Source organism: Meriones unguiculatus, chromosome 12 (genome assembly GCF_030254825.1).
Source record: "Meriones unguiculatus strain TT.TT164.6M chromosome 12, Bangor_MerUng_6.1, whole genome shotgun sequence".
Classification (NCBI taxonomy): domain Eukaryota; kingdom Metazoa; phylum Chordata; class Mammalia; order Rodentia; family Muridae; genus Meriones; species Meriones unguiculatus.
The window spans coordinates 73,581,465-73,593,833 of NC_083360.1; the positions used below are offsets into that span (position 1 = coordinate 73,581,465).

The following is a 12,369-nucleotide window of genomic DNA, read 5'->3' on the forward strand; positions in this document are numbered from 1 at the left end:
TCTCTTGTTCCTTTAATGAAACAAATTGGTATGTTGGGAAATAAAGAACAGCATTCTCTGGCCAAAACGTAATTAGTATTTGAGTTCCTCAGTCCAAAAACCCTGAAAGAACTGAACACCAAACATGTGAACTTGGAAACTGATGATAAGGTTGTTGTACATTAAATAGCATTGCTTGGTAATCAAAACCATAATATTAATATGATGAAACAGTAAAAGGAAGTTTCTGAACAGTACACACCATACATTCTTTTTTGAAAAAATAAAATAAGATTCATGTTTACATACATGTCAATACAGTATAAGATGCTAAGAATGGTTCTCTGTTTAGTAGGATTACAGTCAATGAGATGTTTTACTAAATGAATGTTTATTTCTTTTATATTCAAGAAAACATTAAGAGATCTATAAAAAAAGTTTAATGAAAAACAAAATCTGTAAACCACTATTTAACAGGTTTTCAAGTGAGATTATCTTTTTTGGTTAAACTGTACAAATCAAAGCTGTTATAAAAAAAGACAGTGATAAGAAACAAGGTATTCACAATTTGCCACCTCTTATATTCTGAAGAGTGAACTCATGTTTTAAATAAGACTACATCCAATCTTTTCTCAAAGAGAACCACCCAGCTTTCAAAATGACATAAATTGTACTTAAATTCCATGCTAGACTGGATGTATTAACAAGCAGCATATTGTAATGGAACCAGGATGATTTATTTTACCATTTAATTTTGATATAACAATTTAAATCCCAATTTAACAAAAGTAAAGCATGAGTACATACATAAATGAAGCAGCAACATAAGGTTTAAAGTTCAGTTAGAAACATGAAGTTGGACTTTAATACTTAGTAAGGTACACATCTCCTATTTACATTTCCTCACTCCTTTTTGATATTCTTACAAGTTCTTCCCCGGATTAATCTAAAGTCAGAATCTTCTTCCCCTTACTGGAAGAAAATTTGTCCTTCTTAGACATAATACAGCATTAAGTCAGGAAACCATGGTTCTCCATAATGTCAATGTTGAGAACATTGCTCACTCTTCTAGGCAAAGTTCTTGTAAATCCATTTCTTTCCTCATAAAAATAGAAGGACTGGACCTGGGAATGTAATCCAATGAGTAGAACTTCCTCAACATGAACCTAAGTTTGATCCCTATTACCACAAAACAAACAAAACCAAAAGCACACACATAAACCAACAGAAATGCAATTCTTAAGAGAAGAGATTGAGGGGGCTGGAGAGATGGCTCAGAGGTTAAGAGCACTGACTGCTCTTCCAGAGGTCCTGAGTTCAATTCCCAGCAACCACATTGTAGCTCACGACCATCTGTAATGGAATCTGATTCCCCCTTCTGGTGTGTGTGAAAACAGAGCATTCATATACATAAAAATAAATAAATCTTAAAAAAAAAAAAAAAAAGATTAAGCTGGGTGTGGTAGCTTTAATCCTAGAACGCAGAGGCAGGTGGGTTTCTGAGTTCAAGGATAGCCTGGTCTACAGAGTAAGTTCCAGGACAGCCTGAGCTACACAGAGTAGCCCTGTCATGAGAAACAAAAAAAAAAGGAGGGGGGGATTGTTAGAGACATAATGAATTATTCAATCACTGAACAGTTCCTCCTTTGCTTTAGTTGCTAGGATATTCAGAAACAAATCAGTGACTTTCTAGGAAGCTACATCATGGCAAGTGCTTTGTGCAGAAAGCATGGCATACTCTTGCCTTCACTTTCCCCCTCCAATTATAATCTTATTCTATTAACTTTCCTTTTGAAAACAGAAGAATAATTGCCACCTTTTTTGTTGTTGTGTTGTTTTTCAAGAGAGGGTTTCTCTGCATACCCCTGGCTGTCCGGACTCCCTTTGTAGACCGGGCTGGCCTCAAACTCACAGAGATCCACCTGCCTCTGCCTCCCCGAGTACTGGGATTACAGGCATGTGCCACTGTGCCCGGCTTTCACCTTTCAAAGAAAGCTGATTTGAGAATTAAATGCCAATATATATAATATAGTGCCTGGACCATTCTTCGGTTCATACTGGACCATTAGTATTAGTAAAAATACTAATTTCACACAATAGGTTCTTGACTTTAAAGTCTGATATATATTTTTTGTACAATTGTCTAGTAAAAGTAAAAAAAAAAAATCCAAATTCTCTTTGAAGTAATGATCAAAAAGTATACAATCATATCAAAACTGAAATGAAAATTATATTACTTCAAATGGTGAAGGGCAAAAGAAATGATCTAACTTGTAAAGAAGAATAACCAAAAATAATCAGATATCAAAAGAATGAAAAATGAAGCTACCTCATATAGTGAAAGAAAACTCTAACCCATAATCATTTAAGGCCTCAGTTGTCTGAATTGAAATGTAATGTACTGATTTACTTTCTTTAGGCAAAAATGAACCATGAAATATGATACTTTCTATTTACAAATGGCTCAAGAAATTATTGTATATTTTTCAATTATTGTATATTTTTTATAATTTATAGCCAACTCTAATTTTTTTTCAAGTAAATCCTAAAAGAAGACCTTGAAATATATCCGTGCCATTGAAAGAATTCAACAGTGAAAGTGGCAAAGCTAAAGTATAAAAGAGAACAGTCAACTAAACAAGATGTCATACAGAGATAGAAGCAGGTTATATAAATAAAAGCCTCTGTGTTCTCCTGAGTAATTAAGGTAAGGAAGAAAATACCATTGTAATTGTGCTGTTTTTACTGATTATAGTTTTTACTGTTTCTATACCCTTGAAAATCTACCCCATTACACAGGAAAATCTCACAACCATCAGTGCAAAAACTTTATTTATAATTTATTTCTCCTCAACACAACTTTACAAGATCTGAACTTAATCCACAGTTTTCTTTAAAACATCTGCAATCGGTCATGTAATATGTGAAAAAAAAAATTACCCCCATTAATCAGTTTAAAATCTCAGCTTCCATTCCTCACTGCTACAGCAAATTTAAGATAAGTCTACAGCATTCACTTACTTTAGCTGGCTCTGATACGGAGGCATACTTTTTAATTTGGGAATCAACACCTAAAGACTTGGCTAATTGAATAGCATTTGAATCATCACTGATAAGTGTCCCAAGAGCCACAAGTAGTCTAAAAGTGGCTTCTAGGTCTTGTACAACTTCCAAGATTGTGCTAATTACTGACAAGCATTGAGCTTTCCCTTCAATGTTATGGTCTTTATGGAAACAAACAGAATAGTTCAAGGTCAATGTAGCCAGAGCAATATGAATGTTCTTATTGCTCCCTGATTTCAGTTCTATTGCATGTGACATCAGTGACTCCCTCTGGGACATCATGAGTTTTTGTCCTGCCTGACTAACAAAGCAATTGCAAAAAGTCCTAAGAGCAAGCAGCTGGTTTGCTGGCTTTCCTTTGGGATTCAGAAGGTTGATAAGATGGTTGCTGAACTGGTCTCCTTCTTTTTCATTGCAGAAATTCTCATTTACACTGGGATGTTTAATTGATAGCCGAAGAATGTCAAGTGCAGGAAAAACAATGTCTATTAAAAATAAATACTGATTAATGTGTATAATAAATTCCTTATAGGTGTTATTCATACTTAATTTATTTTCCCAATACAAACCAATTATTTTTTTAGATAATATAAAAATGTTTTTATATTTACATAGACTAGACTTATTGCTATATACTTCAAAACTGAGGTAACTCTAGATTGCCAAATAGTCTGACACAGCTAAACCATCAATAATGAGTTGACTGACTGCAGCAAGAATTTAGTTTTAAGTATTTGGTAAGTAGGCTAAAGAGTTAAGTTTGAGAGGAACTCCAGTTAACAAATAGTGATAGGATCCCTGTAAATTGGTAGGGTTTTGTAACTGGGGGCCATGTAGATGCCATCTGAACACTTACTGAACAGTCTTAAATGTGACTGTAAGGAAACCTGACATTTTATGCTCTGTAATATAAGGACAATAATCATATAGAATATCCTCACACACACCAGAGCAAAACACCACCAATAAGCTAAAATCTAATTACTACTCAAGAGTAATACAATTAGGGGGACACAATAAGCAGTCAGTTAAATCTTTAATATGGTTATTTTGTAGGAAAGAAAAATATCATGCCTTCAATAAATTACCGTCATGAAAACTAAATCAGAGGCTTGAAAGATGGCTCAGTGATTTAGAGCACTGACTGCTCTTGCAATGACCCAAGTTCAACTTCCAAGACCCATATGGTGGCCCACAACTATCCTCACTCCAGTGCCTGGGGATTTGCTGCTCTCACCTGACCTTCACATTCATTAAGCACTCATGTGGTACACATACATACTTGCAGGTATGTCCGTAAACATCAAAAGTTTTTCAAAATCATGAAAGGACCTTTGGTTTTCAAAAAACATTATAATGACATAAAAAGGAGAATATAGTAGATGCTTGTAACCTGGAGTTAACAGGCCACAGTGTCTGAAAGGGATAACAGACACTATGACACAGTTTACAAATTGCTGTGTGTATGGGGATTATTGTAGTACAGGCTGAGAATTCCAAATCCTAAAATCTCAAATCTGAAATGTTTTAGCACTAGGTATCTAAAGAAATTTCTGACAGAGTTAATAAAAAGTAACTAATAATAAAATTAAATTAAAAAAAAAAGGAAATTTCTGATTTTTCATTTTAAGGATGTTCAATCAGTACTGTCAATGAAAATATTTCAAACACTGAGAGCCTCTAAGTTCTAAAACATTCCTGGTTCCTAAGATTAAGTTAAAGAATATCAAACATACACCACTGGATTCTCATAGGCTGTGAACAAAGCAAGACTATGAATTACAGTGACGTGGTGAAGCCTTTCTGTGTAACTGGCTATAATTTCAGTAAGAAATACCCACGTTAACTTTTATTAATTTAGAAATATCAGTAATTTTGGCAGAAATAAGAACTTGTTAGTTAAAATCTGAAGACTACTTATTTACCTTCAGGCCAGTTGATAGCTTTCCACAAACTGTGAAGCTGCTGGGCTGTTGGCTTTTCTGAAGAGTTACTACAGATCAAGGACAGTATCTTTTCAAGAAGTACCAGGTCATCTTCAGTTAGCTTCTTCTCCTCAGGCGCAGTTCCATTTAGTTCCTTCAGTTTTCCTAGAACCCAAAACCAGGCTTTCAGAATTCTCTAACTCAGACAACATTTTTAGGAGTCTTCTGTACAGCAACATTCTTCTTGGCAATTATCAAAGATCATAAAATGAAGTCTATAAGCACTTATCTATTCCGTTCACCACATAGATTCCAGGAATCAAACTTGTATCATCAAGGTTAGCTGCTGAACTATCTCGCTGGCCCCAAATTTACAAATCTTTAACAATCACAAATGGATTTTGGGGGGCTGGAGAGATGGCTCAGAGGTTAGGAGCACTGACTGTTCTTCCAAAGGTCCTGAGTTCAATTTCCAGCAACCACATGGTGGCTCACAACCATCTATAATGAGATCTGGTGCAGGTGTACGTGCAGGCAGAAGAATGTATACATAATGAATAAATAAATATTAAAACAAAAAAAATGGATTTTGGACCTATCTCACCTTTATTTGCTACTAGTTTTTAACACTGGCAAATTATTGAAAACAAAATTTAAGGAATGTAAAAAAACAAGAAATCTCTTAGAGTTGTACAAGAATTAGCAAATGTCTAAGTGTACATTTACTTTTTAGTTCAAAATATTACCTATCAATGCTATTTGTAAGAAAAATAAAAAGAACAATAATGAAAAATATATTTGACTTATCTTTATGTGTATGTGTTCTCTCAATTAATTCTCACCATCAGCTTTGTAGCAAAGGGATAAAGCAAGTTATAGTCCAAAATTTTTCCCTTTTCATTCCAGTTTGAGGAAAACTAACAGAAAAGTAATTAATGTAAACAGTATTGTTTCTCTTTCTTATCATCTCTGATCCCCTAACCTCCTTTTTCCTAGATAGCCTCCATACACAACTCAGGCAAGCCTTCAATTTGTACTCATCTTGCTTCATATGCCCAAATGTTACAAATACTTGTAGTATGTTTTATTGCTGTTTTTTTTCTCCCTTTTTCTTTTTCTTCTCCCAAGATAGGGTTTCTCTGTGTAGCCTTGGCTGTCCTTGGACTCATTATGTATACCAGGCTGGCCTCGAACTCACAGAGATCCACCTGCTTCTCTCTCCCAGAGTGCTGGGATTATAGGCATAAGCCATGGTATCTGGCTATACAGTAGCTATTTTTTATTAATCATTTAAAAAGCTTTAGGGTTTCCATATACAAGGTGCAAGGTTCACAACTGTTGACTGTGAAAAGGTGTGATGATCCGAGGACATATAGTCCATTCCCTTTCCTCCATGTGGATCCCAAGAATTGAATTCTGGTCCTCAAGCTTGGCAGTAGGCACATGACAATGGCTCTTCAGGACACTAATATTTTAATTGAAAATACATTTTTATAATATATTCTGTTATGTTTTCCCCTCTCCAAACTGCTCCCAAATCCTCCCTACTTTTTTTTAAAGGTTTATTTATTTATTACATGTACAGTGTTCTGCCTGCATACCAGCAGAGGGCACCAGACCTCATTATAGATAGCTATGAGCCACCATGTGGTTGCTGGGAATTGAACTCAGGACCTAAGGAAGAGCAGCCAGTGCTGTTAACCTCTGAGCCATTTCTCCAGTCCTCCTCCATATTTCTTCAACCCATCCAAATCCACACGCTTTCATTCTCTCATTAAGAAATAAATAAGCATCCACAATAATAAAGTAATAATAGGCATCTAAAATAACGAGATAAAATAAAAACACAATACACCAAAACAAACAAAGAGAAGAAAAGAGCCAAAGAAAAAGTTCAAGAAACAATTTTAGAAACAGAGCCATGGGCTGGAGACACGGCTCAGAGGTTAAGAGCACTGTCTACTCTTCCTAAAGGTCTGGAGTTCAATTCCCAGCAACCGTCTATTAAGTGAACTGATTCCCTCTTCTGGGATGCAGGTGTACATGCAGTAGAGCACTCATATACATAAAATAAATCTTAAAAAAAAAAAAAAGAAACAGGAACATATATACACTCAAACAAACACATAAAAACAAATCTAGAAACCATAATACATATGTAAAAAATTTGTAAGGTTAGAAAAAAAATTTTTTAAAAGCCCTGAAAAAGCATTATGAAACAAAGACCCCCCCCAAAACAAACAAACAAACAAACAAAAAAAAAAACAGCCACTGAGTTCATTTTGTTTAGGACAGTAATATTTATAAAGATAAGATCTGTAAAGTAAGTTATGGTAGTACAATGCCTATAATGCTAATACTCAGGATGCTGAGGCAGAAAGATCAGGATTTGGAGACAAGCCTGGGCTACATAGTAAAAACCTGTTTTAAAATAACACAACAAATATGGTCTTTATTTTTCAAATGATTTATTCACTTACTGTCATCACTCCCACAAACAAACAAACAAAAGAGCTTGGGAGTGGAACTTCAGGGAGGCTGGAGAGATGACAGAATGGTTAAGAGCACTGGCTGTTTTCCAGAGGATCTGGGTTCAATTTCCAGCACTCACGTGGCAGCTCACAACTGTCTGTAACCCCTTTTTCAGAAAACCCGACACCCTCACACAGACATACATGCAGACAGAACACCAATGTACATAAAATAAAAAATAAATGCAAATAAGTAAAGAAAGAGATAGACAAACAGACAGACAGACCAACCAACCTCAGTAGAAGTCTCTATTCATTGAGAAAGCAAATCCTAGCCCACGTCAGGCAAAGGACAGCATCTCCAATGGTCATTGAACATGTAAGAAAGAACATTAATATAGACTTACCCAATATTTGTGTAGGGTTTGCTTGGTCAAAGGTAAGAGCTTCTTTTTTGGGGAAATAAATATTCACTGTTTTCAATGAAGCTGATCGGTAGGCACTACTCCCTATTAACAGAGGAAATCATGAAAATCATAAGGCATACCCAAAATGAGACTTTTCTAATTGTGTTGAGTATGTTCTCACACTTACTGAGATATGTAACTATTCAAGACATGCAATAAGACAGCAAGGCATCTACAAACCATCCACAAACTTCTATATACTGCTGTATTTATTAGTGTAAAAAATAACATTTCTGGTTCAAGAAATGTAAGTGGAAATTTAGAAAAGGGCCTTTCTACCTTATCATCTCATATTTCCTAATTTTGTTCTTAATATTCAACCTAAAATATTTTAAAAGGTTAAAGATCAAGACAATTATGAAAGTCAGGCATGGTGGCATACACCTGTAATCCCTACATTCAGAAGGTAGAAGCAGGCAGATCTCTGTGAGTTCAAGGCCAGCCTGGTCTACAAACCAAGTCCAGGATGGCCAAGGTTACACAGAGAACCTGTCTCAAAAAGAGAAAATGAAACTTCGTGCTCACCTTAAATAATACTATGCTCTTTTTTCGTGTCGTTCCAAATGACAGAGCATTCAATGTCATCAGTTCTCAAACATCTTTCTAAGTTATGCACGTTAAATTCAGCTATTTGACGACTAACATAGTACAAAACAGCCAAGTGTGGTGCACACCTTTAATCCCACACTCAGAGGCAGAGGCTGGCAAAGTTCTGGGAGTTCTAGGTTCCTCTGGTCTACATAGCAAGCTCCAGAACGGCCAGGGCTACATAGAGAGATCCTAGGACAAAAAAACTAGCACAAACTGAAATTTCAGTAATATTCAGTGGAATAAAATGACTTCTAATTAAAATTTCTTCAATTAAAATTATTTCTTATTGTTACATATGCTTGTGCACAACCTTTAATCCCAGCATCTGGGAGGCACAGGCTACACAGCAAGGCCATTCTTCTCAAATTAACAAAACCAAAATTTTCTTTTGTAGCACTGGGGATCAAAGGCAATGCCGCATGCATACTAGGCAAGAACTCAACAACTGGCCTAAGGCCTGATAAGTTGCAATGAAACTCAAAATACCTGAAAGAAAATCCAAGTGGGTTCCCTAGTAATGGACATGTCATGTCTCTGACATGAACTCAGTGGCTGGCTCTTTGATTACCTCCCCTAAGTGGGGAACAGCCTTACCAGGCCATAGAGGAAGACAATGCAGCCAGTCCTGATGACACCTGATAGACTAGGGTCAGATGGACGGGGAGGAGGACCTCCCCTATCAGTGGACTTGGAGAGGCGCATGAGAGGAGAAGAGCTTGGGAGGGTGAGACCAGGAGGGTGTAGGGGGCTACAGCTGGGATACAAAGTGTATAAACTGTAATTAATAAAAAATAAATTAAAAAAATAAAATAAACTTTAAAAAAATCAAAAAGAAAAAAGAAAAAAAAGAAAGTTAAAGTAGCTACCTGTAAACGGATCAACCCCAGCCATGGCGCTGCTCACACCTGCAGAACCTGGCATGTAACGGCCAGCACCTACAATGCAATAATACTCCTAATGAGCAAAGGTAAGTACAGATCATAAAGCCTAAAACATCGCTTCTTTATACTAAAAGGTCACCATAGGTTATACTTCAAATAGCATATATGAAAAATGCTTACAAGTGCATTCCTTATCATGAAGTGTCCACTACATGTTTGCTAAAAAGTAATTCTTGGGGCTGGAGAGTGGCTCAGTTGTTGAGAGTACTGCGTGCCTAATTATCAGCACCCACATGGTGGCTCACATCCATCTCCAGTCCCAGGGGATCTGACGCCCTCCTCTCCGGCTTGTGAGTGCACTGCATGCACACTGCACAGACATACATGTACTACAGCAAACAGCCCATGAACATAAAAAATAACTTGCAAAACGTAAGTGACAAAATAAACCTTAGGCACCTTCTACTTATAGAAGTTTAGTGCATTATAAAACATCAGTAGACTGAAAATAAAAAAAGGCTTCTGGGATAATATATGAACTCCTTAGTCTAAGGAAAAAGAACAGGACTAGCTACTGGCACATGAGTCAACCAGAAAGACTTAAGCAAGAGTCTGGGATGTTCTGACAAAAGCCTGGTCATATTTCAGGTTGTACTTTTGACAGTGTCACTAAAGACAGAAAGATGAAAAACACATGTAGTGAGTCAACAGGATTTTGTGATGTTCAGAGCCCTCTATCAGCTTGAGGGCGGAAATCAGATGAGTTATCATCTCTCCTAACCTTACATATAATCTAGATGGTACAATGAAAGCATCAACTAAAGCATCACAGACAGAAAAGGTAAAGCAAAAAGCAAACAATAATACAAGTACACATAAGAAAAATGAGGCCAGGGTAAGTGGATTTGTTGATTTTAACTGTATGCCAACCAGAATGCTAAGCAGACCCACAGTAAGGCTTTGAATGCCAGTACAGCTCCCAGCATTTTAAAAGAAGGGCTGATTCGCTGACTAACTTGCCTAACACCTATACTGTCTGTGTGAGCTCTGTGCCCACCTACTTAAGATAAGCTAGCGCCACTCTAAATTCACTCCACTTTACAAATAGAAATCTTACAAACAAGAGTGAAAACCACCTCAGAGCACAGTATTCCCTAGTATTATTTAGTGAAAACCCTTCGGTGAAGAATCACGGCATAAGCTCCCCAGTACAGTGAGTCAGAATTGCTGGGGATAGAGGGCCAAAATAAGTAATTTAAACAAGCTCCCCAATCACTCTCATAAACATTAAAAGTTCAAGCACTACATGAATTGATAAGGAAAAGAATTAAGAAGAACCTTAAATTGTAAGCCACATGAGGAACTCTTTTAAATTCAGCATCACTGGTAAGGTTGAAGGAGTAGCAAGCAATACTGGTTGATAGACACTGATGGCCTAAATGCACTCCTGATAGTTTGCAAAGGACTTTATATACAGGATGACACTTCACTTTCATATCTCCACATGGTAAATGTTGCCATCTGTTCTTGTTTTTGTTTCTTAAGACAGGCAGGGCCTTCTTACTATGATGCTCAGGTTGTCCTCAACCTCGTAAGTGCTAGGAAATCTGTACCATCATGCATAATTTTGTTATCTATTTTTTATAAGTGTGGAGGTCAGTGATCCTAATAATATCTTAATTATCTTAGATATTTAGTAGGCTATTGATATGTCTACATGCTTGCTGCATCTTTTGAGTCACTGGCACTTTGCCCCATCTCCTGGTAATGATGCACCCACCACCCACGTTCTTTTAATTTTCATAGCATATATTTAAGCTTGATATTTTTATTCTGCTTCAGGAAAAGAAAAAAGGCCAAGAAAAGGATTATGAAGTTTCAAGGCTAAGTTTCAAGGCATCACTGTTCTTAAAACTACTGGTCAAGAAAAAGTCACTTATAAACTCTTCAGGTCCTTAATACCATTTTAAATCAATCATGTACTCATAAGAATTCCACAATAGACACCATACTGCCAGAGCAAATAGCTTGAGAGTTGGCTGTCAGTGTCTAACGTGGAACCACTTGCACCTGTGATCACTTTAGTCATTAGAGAAAGGAATCTCATCAACAGAAATTCAAAGTTTCATGACACAGTGAAACAATCTATGACTGAAAAAGGGCCAGAGGTTTTCATTTCCATAGCTCACAGTACTCAGTCTAGAAGGCCACTGGATTCCATTAAAGGTTATGACTCTTCTCCAAACTGGGTTTACTGTCCATGAACTCTACCTCAAGAACCAACAACAGTGTTTAGAAAGTAAATTGATGCATTCTGAACTAGTACTTTCTTTAGCAGCATTAAAGTCCAACTCTGGAAATGTATTTTTTCCAGCAGTGCTGACTCAACTGTGGCTTGTCTATCTCAGGAAGTAAATGCACTAAGAATACCTATAAAGACACTTCAAGAAGGCCATTAATAACTTATATCAGAAACACTAATCCTGGATAGCTGGGCAGAATGACACCTTTCAAGCTTAGTCAAAATAAGCATGAGCAGACATCTTGATTGCACTACTCCATCAACATGAAGGACTCTCATGGCTCGCTCTTTGCCTACACCTTATGCTAGAGTCTTGCCAATCATAACAGTGGTGCTGTATCTTGGTTGGAGAGTTCCCTAATACCTAATTTCAAAGATAAAAAAAAAAAGTGCCCAGATGAGTTAAATAAGTTGCCAATTTCTCAAAGCAAGTATGTATTAGAGCTAGGTTTTGTACTATGGTCACCTTATATTAAACCCTCTATTTCTAACCACTTTGATCTCCGGAAGAACCACTGGAGAAAACATTGTTCTGATAACACTCTTCTTTAAAATCAGGAGAAAATCTACATATTGCAGAAAAAAAGAAAAAACTAGAAGTTAAATATCTATCAAAATTGAAAATACAGGTAAGGGAATTAGCCACCATTGGATTATATCTCCAAAATATAAAGCCATATGTAATACAAA

General features: G+C 36.4%; 1 protein-coding gene across 2 annotated transcripts in view; it reads right to left on the bottom strand.

Annotated features, from left to right (window-relative positions):
- Positions 1 to 351: 351 nt before the first annotated feature.
- Plaa (phospholipase A2 activating protein) overlaps positions 352 to 12,369 on the bottom strand; it is a 37,223-nt gene continuing 25,205 nt past the window's right edge. For both annotated transcript variants that reach the window (XM_060365870.1, XM_060365869.1), the window contains 4 exons: positions 9,363 to 9,431; positions 7,846 to 7,947; positions 4,968 to 5,132; positions 352 to 3,527 (listed from right to left, as the gene is read on the bottom strand). In XM_060365870.1, the coding sequence (XP_060221853.1) occupies positions 2,962 to 3,527; positions 4,968 to 5,132; positions 7,846 to 7,947; positions 9,363 to 9,431 (902 nt within the window). In that variant the 3' untranslated portion in view covers positions 352 to 2,961. The remainder of the gene's footprint in view (positions 3,528 to 4,967; positions 5,133 to 7,845; positions 7,948 to 9,362; positions 9,432 to 12,369) is intronic.